The sequence below is a fragment of the Carettochelys insculpta genome, chromosome 10, assembly GCF_033958435.1.
Source record: "Carettochelys insculpta isolate YL-2023 chromosome 10, ASM3395843v1, whole genome shotgun sequence".
Lineage (NCBI taxonomy): Eukaryota > Metazoa > Chordata > Testudines > Carettochelyidae > Carettochelys > Carettochelys insculpta.
In genome coordinates this window covers 45,138,468-45,164,460 of record NC_134146.1, presented here as the reverse complement: position 1 = coordinate 45,164,460, position 25,993 = coordinate 45,138,468, and the positions used below count along the sequence as shown (strand labels likewise).

Below are 25,993 nucleotides of genomic sequence, written 5' to 3'. Positions count from 1 at the left end.
ACCCCACTTACTATAGCTATGATCTCAGGACCAGAGCTAATACCCCATGCAAGTGAGTCATGTCAGCTTCTAGTCACTGACTACTGAAAAATAGTGCTCTAGTTATATGTGGAATCTTCCCAAGTTTTGTTCTCATGGTAGGTGGATGGATTTTATGACAGCAAGGCAATTTTGAAAAACCTAATGGAAGTTAAATACTTAAAACTGCAGCTTACATTTTGAAAAACTATGTAGGTTTAATGTTTTACTAGTGCACAACCTTAAGTGCTGTGAGCCATCTAATACAAGAAGTTAGGTATATAGGTGTCTGCTTTACATAGGGTACTTCTAGGTCACTAAGTTTAACACCTAAAGCAGCACATCATATCTAAGAATTAGAAATTAACATTTTCTATCATGTATGTTTTCAAAGAGAAGGCCTCTCTCCAGAACCACTTGAGGCATCTATACATTCTATCATTGTGCATTTTTACACAAATTGGCTAAAACAGTTCAGTATAGTTTAAAGCTATTGTATTTAAGACTTGTTCCAGTCATTGGTAAACAGTTTAACATGAGTTTATAATGGTGTATCAGAAGGACTCCACAATTTAAGTGTACAGTGGATTAGATCTTCAATTAGATTTAATATACAGCACCTATTTGCTAGCAAAGTGAAAAATCTGCACTTTGACATTCTTCTGAAAACTGAACATTGTCTTTAAAAATAAAACCTTACAGTTTCTAAGATCACCACCACTCTAAGGATAACAGGTTCTAGAATTCAATTAGTGGCATCTAAGCCCTGCATATTTTATACACTTGTTTCTTTCAAGCCCTTGGAAGTTAGCTACATTGGAGTCAAAGGCATCTATGTTGAAAAAGCAAATGCTGTTTCCTAAAACAAGTTTCATTTGTGTTGCAGTTTATTACAGAAAAGAATAAAAGTACAGGTTGCTGTTTGAGAGAACAGCACCACAAAGCAATCAAAAGATCTTGGTGTTCAGACAAGTTCAACTTGTACAATTTCTCCCTGTTGAACTAGCTGTTGTGTGTTTGCTCATGCATCACAACAGCACAGAGACTGATCAGCTGCAAGTACTCATCTGCACCATCTGTCAAGCATTTGTCTACCTCCTGAAAGAGAGAGACAAGACAATTCCTTTAAAATTAGAAAAGTTTTTAGAACTGACACTGAAGTTAGGAGTAGTAACTCTGCAAAAAGGTAGGTTAAGTTTTCACCCATGAACTGGCATGTCTGAGATTACATGCATGTGAGATAGGACGTTTGAAATAAAGCTGCCAGCTGTATTTCCCACACCATTCCACCATGAAAGCACCAGTGGGAAGTCAGAAGAGTTACACATGTTCTTGGGAAGATTTCCATGTTGTCTGTTTCATTGTTATATAAGCAACTGAGCTCAAGGGATTCTCCATAAGCCCTGCAACTTCAACTCACGAACAGTGACCATTCTTAAGAGTTAACTGCTAGCACTTAAGCAGTTCTGTAACAATCCTCACTGAATTCAGCAAGCACACCTCCATACATAAACTCTTGAATCACAGTGACACATCATTTCCTTTCTGGTCATGACAAAAAGCCTTTTGTACATTATAGGAAATTGTAGTTTGTTCAACATCTGAACTGGGAAATAAGGTTGAATTAGAGTGGGAGTTATGAAATCTGGGTTTGAATTACAGTTCTGCAGACAGATCTTTGCTATCTGTTCCTCAAATGTGTGCGCCTATCCTCTGCCCTCAGTGATAAAAAAAATGCTTACTTTTATCAGTAGTATTGCCAAACAACTTCTCATTTATAAAGCTTCAAGATCTATGGAGGAAGAGGCCAAGAGCCTTTATTCTCCTTAAAAAGACTTTTTTTTTTTTTTTTTAAAAAAACATCTTAAAAGGTCTTTTGTATGACTGAAGTTCAGATACTGGGGCTCCTATGAACAGTAGCAGAAAGTTATAGTCCCCACACCTCCACAGGCGCATCAACCACCATAGCAAAGAAACAGAACCCTGAATTCAGAGGCTTTCCTATTACTCAAGAGACCAAGTCATAATTTATGTGGTTTCCCAGGAACTGATGCAGGAGTCAGCAACCCAAGGGAAAAGGCATTTGGTCCAAATCAAACAGAAAAATTTAAAGATTTGTCTATATCAGCCAGCACCTCAACTCCTTTTCTACCTAATGCAATTGTGAAAGCTCCAGGCTTATGACACATTCACAACATGAAAGTGAAAGAGATACAAGTAGCGGGGCACATAGGATCAATCCAGAGTTAAGTATTTTTGGGGAGGAGAAGGGAAAGGATGCATGGGTAGAAGAACCACTATTAGCTAACTGCTAGCTAAGAGATTAAATCAAGTTTTTGGAGACTTACAGCAAGTTTCTCTGCAATAATGGATTTCTGCTTGTCAGTAAGATCTTCTCTCTGAACAATATCATCATGAAGCTGGTTTACCAGTTGAGTAGCAGCATACCCTTCATTTATCAAATTCTGTAACAGGGATGGAAGATAGAAACCAGGTGGCATTAGGCTCAATTTAAAGCGCATGAGTATAGCAGTAGACACATGGGAAGGGGAGAGTAATATTTAAAGTGACACCAAGTCCTAGACCACTTCAAAGCTGTGAAATCTGTTAACAAAATGCATATCAAAGTCCTATTTCAATAAGAGCCAAGTTTTCAGACAAGAAAAGCCTTTAAACCATGGTGTCAGATAGCCATGAAATTCACCAGCTAAAACACAAGAATTTATTTCATCTTAATGAAAAACCTGGAGCTTAGCCCTTAAACCTCACTTGCCTTGGACAAGCTGAGTTTTGCAAGGCTTCCTTAACATTGGCAATGGTTCTCACTACATAAACATTTTACGTAAGGTACTATTGTCTGTGCCACATATAATACCTTAGATTGTCATAGGGTGGCAATAAATGCTTCTGAGAGGACTAGTTACTGGAACGAACAGGAGCAGGGGTGGTCTTGTTCTGCTGTACATGGACTATACTTAAGTTATACAGGTTGAAACTCTCTGGTTTGGCACTCTCAGGACCTGACTGGTGCTGAATGAGAGTCTGCCAGACAAAGGGAAGTCAGTATTTTTTTTTTATTTTTTTTTAACTAATATTACCAACATTTCCACTGCTTATTAGGCTTTTAGAAGATATTTAGGGATAAGTTACAACTAAATACCAGCACAGAACACAGGAAAGCCAGGTCCGACGGCTGTAAAGAAGCTTTATGGGATCACAGGAAACTCTGTCACACCCGTGGTGGTCATCCAGCTAACTAAAATCATACCAGCTCTAGGATATTGCTGGACCAGAGAGGTTCCACCTGTATAAGTGACACAAAAGATTTTTTTTAAACTGTACATTAAATACTAGTCATTTAAACAGAAGCTAACATTTAGAAGTTGGAAGACAGTCCCACCATACTGTAATATTTCAACAGGTCAAATCAGGGCCTGCTTAAGACATAGAGCCATGCCTGGAGCACCAGGTCTTAGAGTCATGTGATTACATCAATCCAAGTTCATTACAAACTAAGTTCTAAACCTCATCTGACAAAGGAAGCTTAGAAAATATCAGTGTATATCAGCTCCAATAGCACTAGAAGACAAATGTTCTACGGGTTTCTATGGGTTAATGTCAAGCCTCGCTATTGTGGAAGGCAATGCCAATACCACCCAAAAGGACCCAGGGAAGAGTGCTGCAGACTCACTTACCCAGCTTTTCTTGACAGAAGAGGGGACTCCCCTCATTACTCCTCCCCACCTGGTCATGGACTGCCTAGTAACTGGATCCCCTTTTGTCACTTCTACCCCAAAGTGCTGGGGAACTGTAATTTACTTAAAAATATAGAATCTACAGTGTTCCCTTTAATTTTTCCATCCATTGGCAGAATAAAATTTGTATGCACCCAAGCTGATGGGAATGTGCACCACCCGTAAAAACATGCTGCCAGATGTGGGCAATTAATGAAGTTAAGCTTACAGGGAACACTGAAAGAAATCCAACTCTGCTAGGTTGTGTCGTGTCATGTCCCCTCCCCCTGCAACTTCCTTCACTCCCCTTTCTTTTTCTTCTCTCAGTGAAGATCTGTTTGTATTCACTGCAGTTTTCCAGCTAGGCTTACTCACTAGCATTCCATAGAGAAATGAACACTAGGGCACTCTCCATAGCTTAGACATTTTTGCCAGTAATTCCTGAAGGACACCTACAGGGATGTCTAAAAAGCATGAGGGTGACCAACTGAAGATTAATTTCTTGAAATCAGACTGGACATAAGAATGGCCATAGTGGATCAGACCAAAGGTCCATCAAGTCTAGTTGTTCTGCCAGAAGACTGGCTACAAGAAGTCCTGTGGCACCTTATAGGCTAAGATATATTGGAGCATAAGCTTTCATGGGCAAAGACCTGCTTCATCAGATGCATGTGTGGGGGTCTTTGCCCATGAAAGCTTATGCTCCAATATATCTGTTAGTCTGTAAGGTGCCACAGGACTTCTTGTTGTTCTCGAAGATACAGACTAAAACGGCTACCTCTCTGAGACCAGTCTTCTGACAGTGGCAAATGCCAGAGGGAATAAGCAGAACATGTCATCATCAAATGATCCACCCTGCTGCCAATTCCCAGCTTCTGGCAAACAAAGGATAGGGACACTTCAAACTATTACCTCTTTGGGAAACACAGACTTCAGCAACCAGCAGTCTCACAGGAGGACAGAGATCTGGGTGTACATCACAAGAAGTCTTATTCTCCACAACTTAAAAAAGGACAGCTTCTTTTATTGCCACTTTGATTCCAGAAGTCCAGGGTCAAGCTAACAGGGAAAGATTTCTTTGCACTTTAAATAAGCGATATCCTTCAGATCCAGGCTAAAGTTGTTGGACTGATTAATGTCAGGAAGCTTGTATTACATTTGCACCATAATGGACCTCAGGAAATAGGCTTAAATTTCAACCTACCAGGCGTGCTATTATCTAAGTGTACCCCCTTCAACAACCTCAGAGCCAACAGCATTGCATTTTAAAACCAAAACCCCACAGAAAGTGTTCTGAATTTATAATGCAGAATGAGAGAACATGCAAGCGACGCTACCTTTGCTACAGTTTCCAGCTTTTCAAAAGAGCCACTTTGACAGGCAGATAGCAGTCCATCAATTTTTTCCTTAGGGACAACCTACAACAAAAATAAATTATATATAAAAGCATACGCATACCGTCCGGGTCTCTGGGTACATTTACAACTTAGAGTTTAAAAGATAACCAACTAGAATGTGACCCAAGTTCACCACCAGAACAGTAAGTATACACACAGAAGCAACAACACTACAGCTATTTATCAGAACTGTTCTTCCATAGGAAACACTCTCCCTCGCCAGCTTCCCTCAGGCAAAAAGCTGAGCAATAGGTTGGATATTAAGATTGAGATGGGAATAAGTACACACTGATATTAACTTTATATAAAACCAAGCTATTTTACCATGACTAAATGGGGCACCTACTTAAACAAATGGATCGGTCTTTATGCCACACTTTGTAGCGTCCCATATTCTAGCAGAACAGCAAATTAGTTTCACCATGTTGAGCAGCATGGATGTGTGAAAACAAGCAATTAATACTAGCCTGAAGCAACTAGACCAATCAGCAAAGAAGATAGGAGAATGGTAACAATGAGTTCAGCCATTTAACCAGAAAACAGTCAGCTTTTGCTTTGGCCCTGTTATTCCTGCAGAGGAAAGCGTGCACTTTTTTCTTCACTCAAGGAACTTCTTTGAATGTCTCCAGTTCTAAGGCTGCCAACAGTAATATGTAAGCAAGATCTTAAATATATTACCTCAGTGCAGATTAAATTCCTCTGATTTTTTAGCAGATTATGCAGAAACTGAAGCTTGATGCTCACTAGAGCACAAATGTTAATTGAAGGGTCTTTCCCTAGCATTACAATTTTTTTTTCAAGATTCTTCAATTTCAACTGGACATTATTGTGAAAGTTCAGCCTGATACATAGCTGGAAATACAAAAAATTAATCGTCTATGAAGTTGACCAGGGGCAGGGGGATATTTAAACTTGACTGGAGAAAAAAAAAAAAAAAAAAAAAAAACACTCATGGCTAGTGAAACTGACTCTGAGGGTAGCACATATAACATGAAAATCCAGTGTCTGACATGAATATCCTACTCATTTCTCAGCTCCTGTCCATTTTATTCTAATATTCCTTGCTTGAGGAGATAAGTATCATTTTGCCCCAGTAACACTTTCATACTGAAATTTTAGTAGCCTAGTCTTCCCTCAGGTTTCTATTGTTCCTGCCACCATTAAGTAGCTAATAATCCTGGAGAAGTAACTGTTTAATTGCTACCTGGCAAAAGCCACAAAGGGACATTGTCAGCTTGTCCGCAAAAAACAATGAGAAGTCCCTTATAGACGAACAGATATTTTTGGAACATAAGCTTTTGTGGACAAAGACTCGCTTCATCAGATGGAATGTAGTGGAGATTCCAAAGGTCTAATTATACAGGTTCATGAAAAGGAGGGAGACCTAATCGAAAGGAAGGCCAGAGTTCACGAGGTCGATTCAGTCAGGGGGGGCGTCAGCTTGTGTATCACAGAATCAGAACAATAGAGCTGGAAGAGACCTAAAAAAGCCATCAAGTCCAGCCCCCTGCCCTAGGCAGGGCCAAGCCCAGCCAGGGCTTTGTCAAGGCGAGACTTAAACACCTCCAGGGATGAAGACTCCCACCACCTCCTTGGGTAGACCATTCCAATGCTTCACCACCCTCCTAGTGAAAAAGTTTTTCCCTAATGTTTAACCTGGACCTTCCCAACCGCAACTTGAGATCATTGTTCCATGTTCTGCCATCTGTGACCACTGTGAACAGCCTCTTTCCAGCCTCTTTGCAACCTCCTTTCAGTAAGGTGAGGGCTGTTATCAAGTGCCCCCTCAGTCTTCTCTTCTGCAGACTAAACAGTCCCAATTCCCTCAACTTTTCTTCATAGGTCATATGCTCCAGCCCCCTCATTATTTTGGTCACCCTCCACTGGACCCTCTCCAGTGTATCCACATCCTTCCTATAACTGGGGGCCCAGAACTGGACACAGTACTCCAGATGTGCCCTCACCAAAGCCGAATAAAGAGGAATAATCACTTCTCTGGATCTACTGGCAACGCTCCTCTTGATGCAACCTAATATGCCATTACCTTCTTGGCTATAATAGCACACTGTTGACTCATGTCCAGCTTCTCGTCCACTTCAACTCCCAGGTCTTTTTCTGCAGAACTACTACCGAGCCAGTCGGACCCCAGCCTGTAACAATTCTTGGGATTCTCCCAGCCCAAGTGCAGGACTCTGCACCTGTCCTTATTGAAACTCAGACTTCTTGCAGCCCAGTCTTCCAATTTGTCTAAGTCACTCTGGACACTATCCCTACCCTCCAGCATATCTACCTCTCCCCCTAGCTTAGAGTAAGTTAAGTTAAAAACTAGAATGGTTCGCTGAGTCCCCTGAAATATTTCTAAGCCAAACTGCAGCATTGTGCTAATGCAGGAGAACCTGAAGGCACAATTATTACAGGTTGTACCTTCCAAATCCAGTGCTCTTGTCTGGCAACATCCATTGTCCAGCATGACCATCGATGCTGCCAGATGAGAGAGTAGCCAGCATGCACAGGAGCCCCAGTGGGGCTGGGAGCCAGAGCCCCTGCCCGCCTTGTGGCTGCAGGGCAAAAAGCTGCAGCGGGTCTGGAACCCAAGCTCCCCAGCAGTGGGGGCCAGGAGTTGGAACCCCCTCCTTGCCCTGTAGCAGCACAGAGGCAGGACCCTGAGCCCCTGCTTGCCTCACAGCAGCAAGAACTGGGATGCTGCCGTAGGGCTGGGAAGCAGAGCCCCTTGGCAGGAGCTGCAGCCTTCTCCTTGCACCATGGCAGCATGGAGCCAGAGCTTGAGCCCCGGCTTGTCCCACAACGGTGAGGTCTGGGAGGCAGCCGTGAGGCTACAGTTGAAGCCCCCACCTGCACCATGGCAGTGGAGAATTGAAAGGCTGCTGTGGGCCTGAACCAGAGGCTTTTTTCCACCCCCATGGCAGCACAGGGCCTGGAGCCTGAACACCCAACTAGTGCCACAGCAGCAGGGGTAGGACTCTGCCACAGAGCTGAAAAGTGGAGCTCCCCGGCAGCACGTAGTACCAGGAGCAGGAGTTGAAGCCCCACTTGCCCTGTGGTGGGGAGCTGGCTGAAGACCTGTGGCAGCACCTAGGAGTCTGTGCTGAGACCACAGCCCCAGGTGAGGAGGCTGAAGGCTGGTGCTTCAGCAGTCAGTCCTTGAGCACAGCCCTGCCCTTTCCCTTATCCAGAAAATTCTCTCTTTCGGGACTGGTCGGGTCCCATGCATGCCAGATAAGGGAAGTACAACCTATAGTTCAAATGTTCGTTCTAAAATGATGTGCAAAATATATAGTGCACAACTGATTAAAGTAATTGTATTTTAAAATCCCATTTTAGATGCAGATTAAGGGGTTTTGACAGAGCCTTTTCTTACTTGTGTTACCAAGTGAAAATACTCCATGTTTCCGTTTGCGCAATATCCTTCAAGTTACTTATAAATGCAGCTGCCTGTCATTTGAGAACTGCAGACTAAGAATTTTGCAACCTTCTTCATAATTATTTTTGTTTGTTACATACATTATATAAGGGACAAACAGGAGTAAAAGTAATTACTTAACTCAGTAAGTGACTCGGATTCGCAGAAGAGATGTATTGAGTAAGAGCATGGGGAAGTGTTGACGTAGTCACTTTTCTGACCATAATCACACTGTCACAGGAGCAACTAAATGAAATCATGTATTATAGGATAGCTTACCCCTGCAATTTCAGTGACAACGTTCTCTGTGATCTCTTTCCCACCTGTTAATCGAGTAGCACTTTGAAGAAATGTGATTGCTTTTCTTAAGTCTCCTTCCGACACTTGAACAAGACAAGATATTGCCTGAGGAATAGTGAGACAAGATGACAAATTATATTTTAACAGTTAAAGATCAAGAACACTTTGAGGGCAAAAGTGATTTTAAATAAGTTATGTGATGCCTAAGACTGCAGATAGAAAGTAATATGTAGGAAGTCACAAAGCAACATTTAACATTTCATATCAATACCAGACATGTTTGTGTATACACAGCTTGCAATATAAATGCAGTGTAACAAAGATGCACTGTGAGATCTATCCTGCACTGTGCACATAAGTGCAGAATGCTGTATGTTCAAGCTCACAGTAAAAAACAGTTATCAGAAAAACTGATTGTATATGAATGACTGCAAGGCTGAGGGCTCTGCAAGTTATTCCTGTCTTAGAGATGCCAAAGAAGGTAATTGACAATTAAATACCTCATTTGCATATTAAGTATAGTTCTTGCCATGTCTCAGACTAGTACTCTTCTAACCATCTGTCTCAAGTGACAGGAAGCTGGTGCACTCCAGGACTGAAATTTCCACTCAGTGCAAAGAATTATACATAATGCTTATGCATGGGCACAACAATGAAGTTTACTTTCTATTTGCAGATGTTGGAGCATGTTCCCTGCTGCACATACTCCCCTAGCTTAGTCAAATCAAGTCCCGTGTATATTCTACACATGTTCACCTTAACCAACATTTGCTTCCGTACAAGGATGTAGCTAGTATGACTTGAACTGGTTGCATAGTCAACTTGAGCAGAAAGCTAGTGTTGAGGAAAGAGTACTTATTGTACCAGGTGATTTGTTCTTTATTTTCTAAAACTGTATAGTTTGCATGAATTGAAATGGACTTTAAAGTACTTTCATTTTAAAGCAAATTTATGTTTCTTATGTAAGCAGACAGGAGTATAGTAGTTCTTTTAATGTTATCTATGTTAGCTTGTGTAAAATAAATTCAAATGGGAAACACAAAGCTTGATGTGAAATCCAGGATGTATACATAAATATACGTTCACCCTTTATTTTCTACGTAAAGCTAATAACTTCATACTGACCGGGCCAATTTTAGGTTGTAATATGTCTTCACTTTAGTAGAAAGAGCACAGAGCCAGAACAGACTGTCCGAACAAGGGTTAGAACAATATTTTCTCGGCTTCTGTCACTGAAACCGTTACCCCATCTGTGTAGTTAGGATAGTACTTAAATTAGCTCATGTACCATGTTTAGCAATAAAGCAAAATGAGCATGGGTAGTGCCCTTTACTCCTTGCAACTGCGGTCTAATTCCACACCCAATGAAGCAGTGAACCTATTCCGTGACCATAAAGCTACCTCATTGCTAACTTTCACATTTTCCTTTTCAGAAACAGCCAGGAGTCTCTGCTGTTGGATTTTATCTGTCAGGGGCTTGAAACGGAATTTGGAACATCGAGATGTTAAGGGTTCAATTATCCTAGAAGAAAGAAGGAAGTAAAAAAGTATTGATGAGTTTGTGTGAAGAACTCTCCTGAAATCTATCAGCTCAGATTACCAAAGCAATCAAAGTTTAAATACCTTAGCGATTTAAAAAAAAAAAAAAAAAAAACCCTCAGTTTAAGCCCTTCAGATTTGTTAGATGTGTCTTCACAGCTGGAGAGCTGATTCCCCTCAAACTACAAATTAAATAGAAAGGTTTGCAGTAGGGGAGACAAAACCACACAAACCTGCTGATGTAATTACAAATAAGGCAGAAACGTGTAGTTTTAGATTCTTTCTCCATAGTGCGTCTTAAGGCTGCCTGAGCTGCCGAAGTCATAGAGTCTGCTTCATCCAGGATCACAATCTTAAAAGGAGGACAAACTTTACCACTTTAAACAAAAAGGAAAAAAAAAAGCCCATCATCCAGTTAAAACAGTTCATTGATTTCAAGTACAACATGCATTAATATTTAAAAGCCAAAGCTTACTGCACAGTACTATCACAATCTATAGGCAATACTAGACGAACAGAAATGGTATGTATTACCTTTTCCTTATCTATCACTTGCAGAAGGATGAGCAATTATAAGAAGGGCAATTAATATTCTCATATTTCTCTTCTCTAAGCCCAACACTAGAGAACACTGCCTTTCCTGACATTGTTACTCATGCTTTTAATTACTTCCCATACTAATTAATACAATTCTTTTGCAGGCTTCCTAAATCCTTATGGGATATTCTAAAATGTACAGATGGCAGGCTTATCTCTAAGTGAAACACACAATTTCTCTTTCCATCTCGTCTTGGGCTTCTGTTACCTCTAGTCAGTCACTCACTTCTGCTCCCTCATCCACATGGATCTCTTCCCAGGCCCAGAATTCTTTTAACCAATTACACAAACTTGATATGAGATACACTGTGTTATAGACACTAGATAGAGGTTGGTTTTAAACTGCTCCTCCCCACCCCACAAAAAAAAACCAAAAGCTATGAAATTTGTTCTCATTCTAGCTAATGAACTCATTCAAAATTTGCTGTCATGTACATGGAATTAGAAAACCTACAAGACTGGATTTTTTTGGAATTACATCTACTCTCCATACAAATTCTCCCCAGTGATTTTAGTGCAAGTTGCACATGGGTACCTAGGGGAAGACCCTCTGGCCTATAGTTTTATTGTATCTTAAATTAGTCTATAGTAATTCAAATCTTAAGTTTGCAATTTAATTAAAAATAAGCAAAATGCATCTATGAAAAACTTCACTGAAATAGAATCCATCATATAGTTGGTTTTGAAATCTTGCTTACTCTGGACGATTTCCAGATACAGTTAGCTGAGCAAAAGCCTTTACTTTCTCACGAATCACTTGTATTCCACGTTCATCAGAAGCATTTAACTCAAGAACTCTCTGTCGGAACAATTCCGGCCTGTGAAAAGTTGCAAACATGTTACATGAGCCACTCATTCTTGTAATGGCTTATTAACAAGAGACTCAATTACAGCCTCTAAGCACCTACACAGGGAACAAATATTTAAAAACTGACTCTTCAATCCAGCAGAGAAAGTAGTATAACACAACTAAAGGCTGGAAGTTGAAGGTAGACAAATTCAGACCAGAAAAAAAGTATACATTGTTATGGTAAGAGTAAGCACTGGAATGATGTACCAAGGGTCATGCTGGATTCCCCATCAGTGGCAACAGTTAAATCAAGATGGATGTTCTTCTGAAAGGTATGCTCTGAACTATTTTGGGGGAGTTCTATGGCCTGTTATATAGAAGGTTAGACTAAATGATCAGTGGTCTTTTCTGGCATTAGAATCTGTAAGTTAGTGTGTAATTATAGGTAAAAAGTAAACCCCTGCTCGGGGAGACTAGCTCACTGGTCCAGCTCCCTCTGCTCAAGTCCTGCCCTCGCGCCACATTTTAACAGTGCTTCAGGGCCCATCTTGACTGCCTGAGGATGCAGGCTCCAACTTGCCCTCCTGCCTGGCTCTCTGGTTCAGAAACATCCCTGGGCTTGCCAGAACAGGGTTTGTGCAGGACCAGAGAGTGCCTATTTAGGATGTACAACCTGTACTAGCTTTCCTCCTGTGTTAACTTACAACTAGCAATAATCTTTCTTCCCCTACACCTTGGAAGTTATGTCAGTAAAGACAAGAACAGAAGATACTAGAACTCACATTTTTGTGAAGTGACTTGATATCTATGCATAAAACACAATACATGTTTTAAATACTAATGATTTTTTGTTTAACCTTTGTATAGAATCATTTAAAAAAAATAAAGTTAATCTTCCATTTCACTAGGGTTTATCCAGAATGTTAAATCAGAAAACAATAAAACGAAGCCACATAGGTTCACTATTGTAGATGGGGTACAGCTGCATGATTTGAATCACACCACTGACTGAAACTTCATCAACATACAGCACTGTCAGAGTCCAGTGACCTGATCAGACAATAAAAAACCCTAATGCAAACATGAAGTGATTCAACAGGCAAGTGTATGCAGGTATCAGAGTCTTTCACTGAGGAGGATCACAAAGATCTCCCATCCCTGCTCTCACTTAATATGACATCAGATGTTTTACTTAAGTGGTTTACTACTAACAGATTTCCATCCCAAGAGTATTAAATTTGTCACCAAGGAATACAAGCTGATTACTTGTGTATTCCAAAGAGAAGGTTAAACTCCAAATTAGATTATTGTAGTCTAGAACACCACTAAAATAACAGCAGGGTGGGCAAGCTTTTGAAACAGTCAGTTATGTAAATGCAGTTAGATTACCACTTACCCATAGAGTTCTCTCGCTAACGCCAAAATAGTGGAAGTCTTTCCTGTTCCAGGTGGGCCATAGAACAAGAGATTGGGAAGCTGTGGTAGCAGAAAAAGGATGTTTTACCTCAATACTTAATATACAGCAATGCCACTGCATCCTTACTCTAGTTAGGTATGTCAAAGTATCCAGTTACATGACTACCGGTTACTTGCAGCTCCAGCCCCAAGTAAATAGGGAATAGCTGACTCAGCCTCTATCCCTGCTTGCAGCCAGGATCAGACAGTTCCCCCACTGCACCCTGCATTGAAAGTAAGACTGAGCCAGAATGCAGGCTAGCTCAGCTTTTGTCTGTGCCTTGGGATTGACCTCCTTGCCCCGCACCCCCTCCTCTGGGTGCCAGCTCAGCCTTTTAAATGCAGAACAGCAGGGTTGTGGGGGGGAGGGTGTGGTTAACCAAGTAACTGACTCACTCTAACGTCCCTAACTCTAGTATTGAGCACGTAACAGGACGTGAAGAGAAATGGAACTAGACGGTGGTGCAATACAAAGCCTTTCAACACCTAGGTCACTAGGCATGGTAGGTACAAGTCAAAAGACCAAAAGCCAACTCCAGTTGTTCAAATGCCAACTTGTTCATATGGCCTTTTTAATGATACAATCAGAATTTCTATCAAAATGCATACCTCCCACTCAGAAGGGTACTTGGACGTACTGCCTCCAGGTCAGGATTGAGGCACACTACTATCAGAGCACAGAGCCATTGCTAACTCCCACTATCTGGAATGTGCATGGGCTCAGTTATTTTACGCACCTGTGCAGACTGGGATTCAAAAATCCCTTCCGGCCCATAGCAAATGAAAAAGGCTGAGCTGCTCAGTCAGACTTGATATTTACATTGGTTGAATGTCTCTCGTTCAGCACCCTCAGGACCTGAGCAGTGCCAGATGACAGAATTTGCTGGACTAAGGGAGGTCAATATTGTCTAGCAGCATTACCAACACTTCCACTTCTTATTGGGCTGTTAGACAACACTTAGGTGTAGAGTACAGCTAAACAGCAGCAAAAAACCTCTGAGAGCCAGCAGCAGTGGCTGTACACAAACTTTATGGGAAAATGGGAAACTTAGCCACACCCAGGAAAAATGATTGCCCAGCCACCTAAAATCATACCAGATTACGGATGTTGCTGGAGGAAAAATAATCCAAATTAGAGAGGCTCAAACTGTAGTCCCAAATTCATTATTTTCTTTTTTTTTTCTTCAAAAGATAGATGTGTTAAAAAAACTCCACAGAGCTTTTTAAAATATTTAACAGTTCGCGATTGATATTCCCACCACTAAAGCACAGCCACTAATGCAGATAGAAAGGGAAAAAATAAAAATAAAACAGAAATCCAAAGGAGCAATGAAAGTTTACAGAGTAATTAAGTATCCCTGACAAATACCAAGCAGGATTTGGTGTCCATTATACTGATTTGGCAAATGTGTTTAAGTCATTTATCCCTACCTAATGGTTAATATGGAGAATGTAATATGTACATAATAAATATTCTATGTAATCACATTAGATTTGTACACAGTTAAACCATGTACATTTATATAAAAACCTCAAATGCTTAAGTGTAGATAAAAAACACTGAACTGAATTTGAGGGTTGAATTTAAGAACATAAGAACATAAGAACATAAGATTTGGATTTCATCAGGTTAAAGAAAAAGCTACCCCCCTTAAGAAGTCTTAAGTGGTGTCCAAAACCAACTGAAGCAATAGCCACATGCACCCCGACCACATGCCTCACCCCACTCCCACCAGTGGGGCACCCTACTGCCCCCCACCCCAGTGACTCACCAGAGCCACTGCTGGAGCTGTGCTGCACTGAGCCCTGAACAGTTGCACTGCACCACCTGAGCCCTGAGAGCTGCCCAAGCCCTAGACAGCTGAGTCCACCCCATACCCAGGCAGCAGCGCCACCCGAGCTGCCCAGCCCTCCCACAGCCCACGTGAGCCATAGAAGAAGCCACCTCCACGGTTGTCCCACCAAGGGGTGGGGCATGTGCACGGAGGGGCAGAGGGTGTTCCACGTGTGCAGCTCTGAGGAACCACATTCATCACATCACACTGTCCAGTTCACCACATGTGGCTATTGGACACTATGGACTTAGTAAATAGTTTTCTATATATAAATAAAACTGACCATGAAACAAACCCTCATTTCTTCTAAAAAGAGCACTATCTAGCAGTTATGCCTTTGTTAGATTCCAAAGGTTATACATAAACATACTAAGCAATTAACAGCCTAAGTTTAACTCAAATCTAAGACTAAACACTTATGTGCTTGATCAGCTACCATAACTTAACATCTTCTAGAATGTTTTAGGATTGTACTGAGATGGGCAAACATTGAGAGTTAGTTCTCATAGTGAACATCTAGACATTAGACAATACCACTGTATTGGCAGGCAGACAAGCTGCAGTTTGTGGTGGAGACATGCACATTAACTTGACCCCAAACCACTAATCCTCTCCCGGCTAAGTCCTCTGAATAGGCTTTAGTAATAGTTTTAATAAGATCACACATTTTACTAATTCCACTTAAATACACTAAATCCATGCTCTAGACAGCGTTTCAATTTCACGTCAACGTTATCTCCAGCATTTACACTGCTGCCTTACAAAGCATAGCCTAATCCTTTATATAACTCAATGGCAGTATTTTTAGCAGAACTGTAACAAGAGCCAGCCAAGCCGTTTTCAACGCTTGCCAGTGGTAAACTATGAAACCTGTAAGTAACTCACTCGGAGTATGGGAAGGTTATAGCTACTGGCAAATTACATATACAGCAAACCCGAAGTGTTTCAGGAAGTTTCGTACACAGCATGTTCTAAAGAGCTGGACAAGAAGAAATGAAAGCTGAAATGGCAGCACGAAACCCTGAGCATGCCAGAATATTATGACGTAGTTTAATTATTCTTATCAAGGCCAGACACTGCAATAATGGCAAAGAAATTACTCAAGTCCTTGAAGAGAGAAACACACGTGCACCAAATCTAGGTAAGCTCAACCTTCTTCATGTCATTATATATTGAGATTGCTGGGGAAGATCTATCTGACTTACACCCACATGGGTTGAGGGACCACTAGTGATCCATGAAGCACTAGCTAGCCATGTGGTGCCAACTCTCATTACCTAAAAAGCACCACAATATCTGGGAAGTATTCAACTTTATCACATTAAGTTATGAGACAGATGGGTAGGAAAGCAGCCCACAAAGCTCTTGTGTTATTTAGATGCTGTACACACCAAGTTTGAGGACTCTTGTTCTAGCTATTCTTGGTATCCACCACATGGCAGTGCTAACTGGCAACATGGGATGAAGAACAGCGGTATGCAGCCAGGAAAGTCATCTGAGAGGCATGCCTCCTAATTCACTGGTATCCTGCCTGGAACAAACATCAACAGTCTAAGACATTGGTTTAAATAATTCAGAAGAGCCTTTTTTTGCTGTGTACAATTTAAGAACTGCCCAAGTTTTGTTAATTCTTAAACTAAAGGCACTTAAATGCTTTTGCCTTCCAATAGTTTACTGGTTTTGAGCAACATAAAATATAAAACCTACAACTATAAATAGAAGTTAGATTTCAGTCTTTCAACTCAGGAGGCAGAAAGTCAACACTGATGTACTAGGATCGTAATCCCAGAAACCTAGCTGGTCAAAAAAGCCATAAAGATTTAAATAGCATTGCTCAAAATAGAACTGCAATATCAGTGTTGTAACAAGTAGTAACAGCATTAATATTAATGAAAAGTGAAATAAGTCCTAAATACGACATTACAACAATTGCATTGAGTATATTAAAATATGGTACAATTGCTACCAGATTTTAAGGGCATTAACTATACTGACCTGAAAATAAGATACTGACAATTATTAAAGAGTATAATTCTTTAGTTCATTACACAAAGTTTTACACAACTTAAATTGATACTTTCAGAAATATCTATAAATTGGCCAAGAATGGAATTCTAAAGTGTGAAGGGGATTAAAATGGGGTGTAAAAGCTTTCACCTACTAGTTGCCAATTAAAGCAGTATCCAAAGGAAAAGTCATTACAATTCAAAATCTTTTTGAAAAAATACAGAAAAGGTACTTTATTCAGTACAATTCCTAGCAACTGCATCCCAATCATAAAAGCCACCTTCAGCTATTTCAGAATCTTTTAGTGGAACATAAAAATGAAATTATCTTCTCAATTCTAGGTGATCTTTATCTAGAACTTCAGGCAGAAAAGGCTGTCTATGTGGAGGGTAAGACTATTCTAGACCCAAGCAAAGGAACACAGACTGCTGCTGGCAATACTTTCATATCATTTTTACTTTACAAATGCCAAGTAAAAGAAGAGTCAGCTGTTACTCCTAGGAGAATTATGCATCACTGCACATGCACAGAATTCATGGCTTCCATGGATTTCTTTGATTTTCTGAAGAAAAATTACTTCTGATGGGGACGTAAAGAAAAGTCACAACAGCAGTCATACGTCCCTCCCCTACAGTGAAGGCAGGCTGGTTTGGGCACCTAAAAGAGCAGGCAGAGATGTAAAATCATTGCCAGGGTCAAGGAGCTGAAAGTCATGTATGGTAAGACACATGCCATGCTTGTGACATGCTCATGATGGAGAGTCAGAGGTTTGGAGCATTTGAGGCATGAGACAGGCTCTGTGCTGTCAAGCAGAGCAGAACATAAACTGCCTGATTACTGAATAGTTCCCATTGTTCTTAGTGAATTCCTCCATAGTATAAAAATGTTAAGACAGTTATATTGCCAGAATGGTGCAAATTGGCCTTATTGTAATAGTTATGTTTTATAAATGCTTGTAGTACTTCAGTGACTAGAACTGGTCTAAATTTTCAGAGACTACTCCAACTGGGCTGGAGTGCCCTGCCAACAGCAAGCCACAGGGCTGGAGCAACACCCTGCCCGTGGCAGACATAGGGGCTGCTCCAGCCCCTACTGGTTAACTGTAACTGGTAAGCCTCATTTGTTTTTGATGAGGATTACCAGTTAACCATTAGCATCCCTACTAGAAAGCAGGAAGTGTCAGACATTGCACCGGAAAAAATGTAGGGTGGAGAGGAAACTCAAGAAGCTATCAAATCCAGCCCTTTAGGTGTAACAGGACCAAATAAATCTACACCCACCCCTAACAGTTTCATCCTATGGTAAACCCCGAACTTACACAAATTTGACTTGCATGTTTCTTGCATTAATGCGAGTCACATTTGTTGCTGGAGGTGCTGGTATAGCTCCTGCCAACCCCCAACTCTGGAGGACCCCAGCTGCCCCGGGGTTGGGAGCTGGCCCAATGCAGTGCTATGTGGGTCCAACCCCAGGGAATCACTGGTTGGGGGCATTCCTGGCGGTAAAGGGTCTGTGCTCATCTGGCTCTCAGCCTCTTTGCTACTGGAGTTTCCCTTGGCCCTAGCAGTTCCCTGGGGGATGGAGCCAGCAGGCCCAGCTTCCTCCAGCTGGGGGAGCCAGGGACCAGATAGGCATTGCAGCGCAGCTGCTCCCCAGCTTCCCCCCGCTGGGAGATAGACCAACCGGTGGCACCACTTTTTCCACCTGGGGAAGCCGGGTGGCTGGAGCTGGTGATGGAGCACTGCACTACCCATCCAGCTCATAGCCGCTTTGCTGCCAAGGATTCCCCTGGCCTCAGCAGTTCCCTGTGGCTGGAGCTGGTGTAGTGCTGCATTCAGGTCAGCTCCCAGCCCTTTTGTTGTCAGGTTTCCCCAGCCCCAGCAGCTCTCTGGGGATGGAGCTGGCAGCCCTGCCCCCACTTCGACTTATGTGAAATTTGAATTATGCCTGGTTCCCCAGGAACGTAATTCAGCACAAGTCAGGGGTCTACTGTACTTATTTTTAATGTCTTTCATTGATGCATATTCTACTACCCCTCTTGGAAGTCTGTCCCAGACCTTGATTACCCTCATAGTAAGAAAGGGTTTCCTAATATCCAACTCAAAATCTTATACACGTCAGGTTACACCCATTACTGCTTGTCCTATCTTCACTGAACTCAGAACAAAATTGCTCATAGTCCTCTTTCTAATACTGGAAGACTAATCACGTCCCCCCTCCACACCACTTTTCTCCTCAAACTAAATATGCCAGTTTTTAACATTTCCTCAAAGGTCAGCTTTTATAAAAGCTATCTTTTTTTGGTTACTCTCCTTTGGACTCTTTCCAGTTTGTTCACTTCTTTTCTAAGACACTGTGCTGCCCAGCTGGGGCCTCACCAGAACCACGTACAGCAGGACGATTCCTTCCTGTATCTTACACGCAACAATCCTGCTAATACAACACCAACACCATCACCATCATCATCAATAACCGTGGGCTCAGCACCTGTTGGTGTCTGATGCCTCTCTCACTATTTCCTTCCATCTTTCCCTGTCCAGTGCAGAGTGGCTTAGTTTCTGTAGACTATCTACTATATCATCTATCCATTCTCTGTGGGGTCTGTCTCTCCTATGCAAAACCATCCATTATGCCAAATACTAGGGTCTTGATTTTTCATTCATCATTCATCCTGCAAATATGTCCAAATAGTTGTAGCTTCCGTTTTATAACCTTCTGCAGCAGGATCTCTTTTGGCTGTATCTTCCTATATAATTTGTCATTGGTGACCTTCTGCATCCATCCTGTTCTCAGAATCTTTCTACAACAACTTCTTTTGAACACCAATATTCTTCTTTTCAAATCTTTTATCACCCATGTCTCTCATCTGTACAACATGCTGCTGAATACACACGTTTTCAAGACACTCAGCTTTGTTCTTAAGCTAATTGCTTTGCTTTTCCAGATCTTATCCATTGCCTTCAAAAATCGCTCTTGCTTTTGCTATTCTAGTCACTATTTCCTTCTTAAAGTCTAGATCATATGTTTTTGCTCCCCAGATACGTGAACTTCTCTACATTTTCTACTTCAATACCATCGAGACTGATCTTCCTTCCTATTTCCTTATCTCCAAATACCATTGTTTTTATCAATGTTCATAATCAGTGCATACTACCTCCATTCTTCGTTTAACACCTGCACCGTCTTCACTAGCTTCTCCTCATCTTCCTCAGTGATAACTATATCATCTGCAAACCTCAAGATGTTAATTCTTTTCCTGTGCACAGCTATCCCTTCTACCTTTTCCTTCATCTTGTCCATCGCTCTCTCCAGATGTGCAATGAAGATACTTGGCGACATTGGATCTCCTTGTCTCTTATCTCTACTTGTTTTAAACCAACTTCCCAACTCCCGACATGTTCTCACCACTGCCTCCGCATTGTCATTGATATTCTTCAACAACCATACCAATCTGCTATCCACTCCCGAAAATCTTAGCCCTTTTTGCAGCTGCCATCATTGACGTTCATATTCAGTCTGTAGTCAGTAATAACTCCCAGATCTGTTTCAACAGCACAGGCTGAACACCTCAGATCTGACCGGTGCCAAATGCATTTGCCAAACAATGGGAGGTCTACATTATCTTCCACTGTTCACTGGGCTCTTGGAAGAAATTTAAGGGTTAATTAGAGCTAAACAGCAGCACAGAATGCTGAGAGCCAGGACTGGTGGCTGTAAACAAACTGTATAGGAGCACGGGGAAACTTGATGAGTTGACTTGTGATCATCTGGATACCCAAAATCATGCCAGATTACTGTCACAGGACGAAAGATGCTGAACTAGAGAGGTTCAGTCTATACTACCATCTATAAAGACATTCCACATTTTGTGGCAATGCATTTGGTTTTACTTTCCCACAGTATTTCATACTTGTTTTTGCTTGTTTTTGCTGAACTTCACCCTGTTGATTTCAGATCAATTTTTCAATGTCATCATTTTGAACCTTAAATCCACCCTCCAAAGCACTCAAAATCCCTCCTATCTTGGTATCATCTAAGGATGTTATATTTAACCCTTTAACCAGCAGGGGCTGGAGCAGCCCCCCCACTTGCCACAAGCAGTGTGTTGCTCCAGCCCCACAGGACCTCCATAGGCAGGGGCATGCCAATCCAGCCAGACCAGTTTCTGTCTGTGGTGGTGGTGGTGGGGCTGGAACAACAGCACCCCCCCAGCCCTTTCCCCGATCCTGCTGTGGAATGGGGTTACTCTGGCCAAGCTGGAGCATGTTTGTGTGCTGAGACACTCCAGCTGGGCTGGGAAAGAGCAGCTTCTCCAGCTACCCCTACCTCCCCAGTCCGTTCACTGGTTAAACATACTGTTTAACCAGTTAGCCAATTAAACAGGAGTTTACATCCCTAGTATCATACTCACACTTATAAACATACACTGCACTTCAGTGATTATTGAGTTTTTGTATTGGTGACTCTTTTCACACAGGTACACTCTGAGCTCAACTTCTGCCTCCCCACTAGACCCACCCTCCCTATTTTAAAGCAAGCTACTGATAACTACTCTGAGTATGAAGTCAGCTGCACATAAAGCTTGTTCCTGGCTGTTACAGAACTCAGAACTTTTTCCTCCAACATACTATGATTGAATGGCTTTGTTACACTCACATCAGCTCCCTCTAAGGACTTTTTCAGCACAGCAACAACTTCTTCTTGGAATGCAACTTCATCCACACACTTTGGACGACTAGATGAAAACACAGGTAAGTGCATTTTAGTATCTCCTAAAAATTCCCAATATTCTTTTCACCCAAAACCTAATGTTCTCCTTATGCATTTAAGTGGGTACAAAGGGATTACGAAGCCTTCATTAAAGAAGAGGGGCTGCGTAGATTCTCGCAAAACAAACACAAAAAACTAAATTTACTTAGTTTCTCAGGAAGGTGCCAGTCTAGCTCTACTGTAAACAGAAGTACTTTCCAAAGCACAACTACATTTTAGAGTCCAGTACATCTTTGCTACTTGTAAAGCTGATGCAAAATCTTAGGAAAAAAACACTGAATACTTTGTGTTTTGCTAAAATGCATTTGGGAAAAAGAATGCTTGTGTGGGGGAAACAGAAACAAACCCCACACATCCCTGTATAATGCATTGCTGCTCTGAGCATCAAAGGCACTGATAAAACCTTAACAACTAGGCTAGGTGGAGCCTACCTAGTCATTAATTACATTCCAACTGAAGAGCCTCTGAAGATTGTAAAGGCACAGAGAATCAGGCTCAATTTTCCACTTGCAACATGGGGAAGTGGCTAGGGGAAGACACACTGTTTGAGTTCTATACTCAGGAAGATTTTCCATGAATGTCATTATGTAAAGAACAAGGTAAACAGATGCCCAGTGTTTTCCTCCTCAGGAGCAAGTACTGTTACCTCCTGGCTACATCTCCCCCACGCCCAACAGCTCTAGGGCAGCAGCACACTCTGTGATGCCCACTTCGGAGCCCCTTCTGCCCCACTGCCCCAGACAGAAGGACTCACCGCACTGCCCACACCGAGCGCGACAGGCAGGCGCCCGAGTCAGGCCCCCGTTGCCCACCCCAGGACACGAGCTCTTACTATTTCTCCACCCAAGGGAGGGGTCTGAGTCTCTTGCCCTCGCCACTGCCTCCTGCCGCGGCAGCCGTGCCCCGCTCCTTGGCCGCTGGCGCTTTGGTGCTGATGGAGGACGGGCCCTTCAGAAACGCCTGCATAGCTGCCGCTGGTCACCTGCAACGAGAGCACCGCACAAACACGCGGTCGCTAGCATCCTCGCGGCCCCTTTCCCCGCCAGGCCCGGAGCCGCGCCCCAGGGGCCCGCAGGGATGGGCAAGAGGAAGGAGGCTGGTGACCGCCCACCCCGGAGGGTGACCAGTACCTCACCCACTCCAGACTAGGCCCCAGAGCTGCGGCCCTTCGTATTCCCTACCCAAGCTCCGAGTTCAGCCCCCCAGCAGCCGATCCGGACGCGCAGACGACCTACCCTGCAGCAACCGCTAACTCCCGCCAGCCCGCTCTTTTTTATAGGGGGCGGGACCGCTTTGACTTCCACTTCCGCTTCCGCCTGGGCCGCACTGACCATCGAGTGCGGGGAGGGTAACCATAGCGACTGAGCCCTAGCGCCTGAGCGGTGCTTTAGGCAGAGCGACACAGATAGGCCACGTGATGGGACACGCTGGTGATTGCCTTCAGTCGAGATGGCGAAGGGCAGCGTCGGCGCCCGCGGAGCGCATGTGAGGACCTGTGCCAGCGGGGTGGTTTATGCCTTTGCCGGGAAGTATTGCAGCGATGGCGCGGTCAGGGTCTTCAGGCCTGGGTACAGGAACTTCCGGGGTGTCTGTGCGCCCCCTCCCCTTTTTTGGTAACCGTGGGCGGCAGTTGTTTTACATGTAAAGGAGTTTAAAGTGGTTGTGCAAGCAGTGTGCGTGCAAGCGGTTGATGGAAGAGCTGAGTGATACCGTGCTACATGGAAGCATCTCGGTACGTGCGGCTGCAGCCGCCTGGCCTCCGGAGATGGTGTACTCCACCCACACACTCACCCCAACACATACCCTTACTCTGCTCCTCGTACCCCTCCTCACACTCCCAGTCCTGACTCCTGCACCGCCGTACTCCAGCCCTCTGACCTGAGCTCCCCGAGCTCTGCCCTGACTCCTGCACCCCCCAAAAAATACTGAACGCTTTATGTCTTGCTAAAACGCATTTGTGACAAGAATGCATGTGCAAAAACATGCATCACTGTATAATGCATTGCTCGTCTGTGCATCAGCCCTACCTCCTTCCTTGAGCTTCATGCTCAAATTTCTTACAGATACTGTCTATTGCACTCCCTGTCCTGAGGGCCTGTCCCATCCCCGAGTTGGGGAGGGATGAGAGACAACAAGACTTATAAGAAACTTAAGTTATTTTCACCCCAGGTCCTCTGCTAGATGCTAAAAGTCATGGACTGAGCAGAGACTCTGGATCTGTGGAACATCACAGCACTGTGTAACTCACTTCCTCTTTTTTGTGCTAGGCTGTAGAGGTGTTGGGCAGCAGCCCTTTGAACACATGCAATTTATATTAAACAAAATCTGTTGCACTGTGCATTTGGATGTTACTCTCGGAGTACCTTTCTCAGACCTGAAGAAGAGTTCTGTGAAGTTTTAAAGTTTCTCTCTCACAGACGTCGATCCAAAAACACTAACACCTGACCCTCCTTGTCTCTCTGTTGTAAGAGATGGGCATTATTATTATTGCATGAGCAGTGTTTGATCAATGCACCATCAAATCCATCTTACTACAATAAAGGTAGGCTCCTGTGCAGTTGTAACTACCCACAAGCAGAATCAAACCTGGGACTTTTGGAGCTTAGTGCAGGAGCCTCTACATGTTGAGGTAAAAGCCAGGGTTCTCTTTTTGCTAAGGCAGTAGAAGAGACTCATTCTATTTGTACGCGGTTGATATGTCACTGCATGGGACAGTGAACCACAACCCTAGATAATGTAGATTATACAGTGACACACAGCAGCCCTCTATAAGGACATACTCGGGGCTGCAGTGAGACCAGCTTCTCCCAAGAACGCCATTTTCTCTGCCATTTTCTCTTCACATGACATGATGGTGTCTTGCATCTGAATGGGCCTGCAGCATGACACAAAGACTCATGCCCACGTCATTCTGTGACATCGCCAACTCAGCTCTGACACAAAGGGACCCTTCTGCATGGTACTAGGATGTTGCCACAGAATGATGGTGCATCCTGTCACAATATGAATGGCAAGGCCAGGCTTGTGATTAATCTTTTCTTTTTCCCCCATAGGGAGCACATTTCCAAAGCAGGGCCTGTTGTGGAGAAAGTTGTATTGCGCATTGCATCCTGTATTGTGGAACCTGTTCTGATGGGCACCATCCAAGCACTCATAATAAATACATGATCAAAATTTACTATGAGTGGAATAGCCCAAGAAGTCTTGTGGCACCTTATAGACTAACATATTTTAGAGCATAAGCTTTCGTGGGCAAAGAGCCGCTTCATCGGATGCATGAGTGGGGGGTGGTTTCATAGGGGTATTTCAAGAGTGGGGTCCCAGTAAAAGGGAGGGCCAGAGCTGACAAGGTCTGTTTAGCAAGGTGGAAATGGGGTATCAAAAGAGGAAAAGACAAGTCAGATCAGACAGGGGGATGTGAGCCTTTGTCAGAGTCTAATGGGGATATATTAACACCCAGGGCAGAGAAGCTGCCTTTGTAAGCTGTGAGCCACTCCCAGTCTCTGTTTAATCCTTGGTTAATGGAGTCAAATTTGCAAATAAATTGCAGCTCAGAGATTTCTCTCTCCATTTGATTTTTGAAATTTCTTTGTTTCAGGACTGTCACCCTTAAATCTGCCACTGAGTGTCCAGGGAGATTCAAGTGTTCCCCCACAGGCTTCTGTACATTACCGTTCCTGATGTCTGATTTATGTCCATTTATTCTTTTATGGAGAGACTGTCCAGTTTGGCCATATGTAAATTGCAGTGGGGCATTGCTGGCACATGATAGCATATATTATATTCGTAGATGTGCAGGTGAAGGAGCCCCTGATGGTATGGTTGCTGTTAGGTCCTGTGATGATGTCACTGGTGCAGATATGTGAGCAGAGTGGGCAGTGAGGACTGTTGCAGGGGCTGGTTCAAGGCCTAGAGTCACTGGTTTGTGATTTGTAGTGGCTGGTGAGGATTTGTTTAAGGTTGGCAGGCTGTCTGTAGGCAAGGACAGGCCTGCCACCCAAGGTCTGTGAGAGTGAAAGATCATTGTTCAGGATGGGTTTCAGATCACTGATGATGCGCTGGAGAAGCCTTAGGTGGGGGCTGTATGTGATGGTCAGTGGTGTTCTCTTGTTTTCCTTGCGAGGCCTGTC

General features: G+C 43.0%; 2 protein-coding genes across 5 annotated transcripts in view; one reads left to right on the top strand and one right to left on the bottom strand.

Moving 5' to 3' along the window:
• Positions 1–256: 256 nt before the first annotated feature.
• Positions 257–24,899, bottom strand: RFC4 (replication factor C subunit 4). 4 transcript variants are annotated; one of them, XR_012646858.1, is made up of 12 exons: positions 23,045–24,899; positions 22,696–22,845; positions 21,750–21,828; positions 13,193–13,272; positions 11,705–11,824; positions 10,643–10,786; positions 10,272–10,392; positions 8,850–8,975; positions 5,090–5,170; positions 3,179–3,322; positions 2,367–2,483; positions 1,100–1,116 (listed from the first exon to the last, which is right to left on the bottom strand). XR_012646858.1 is itself a non-coding variant. In XM_075004506.1 (11 exons), the coding sequence occupies exons 2-11, from the start codon at positions 22,827–22,829 to the stop codon at positions 1,021–1,023; spliced, it is 1,098 nt and encodes a 365-aa protein (XP_074860607.1). In that variant the 5' UTR covers positions 22,830–22,845; positions 23,099–24,898; the 3' UTR covers positions 257–1,020. The 4 variants fall into 4 exon arrangements, 2 of the variants coding, with proteins under 2 accessions (XP_074860607.1, XP_074860606.1); XM_075004506.1 differs by lacking the exon at positions 3,179–3,322 and having other exon boundaries at positions 257–1,116; positions 23,099–24,898; XM_075004505.1 differs by lacking the exon at positions 3,179–3,322 and having other exon boundaries at positions 257–1,116; positions 23,045–23,225.
• Positions 15,995–25,993, top strand: part of MCF2L2 (MCF.2 cell line derived transforming sequence-like 2) — a 312,428-nt gene continuing 302,429 nt past the window's right edge. Inside the window, exons 1-2 of the mRNA XM_075004498.1 lie at positions 15,995–16,227; positions 21,571–21,844. The gene's annotated coding sequence lies outside the window, so the exon portion shown is untranslated. The remainder of the gene's footprint in view (positions 16,228–21,570; positions 21,845–25,993) is intronic.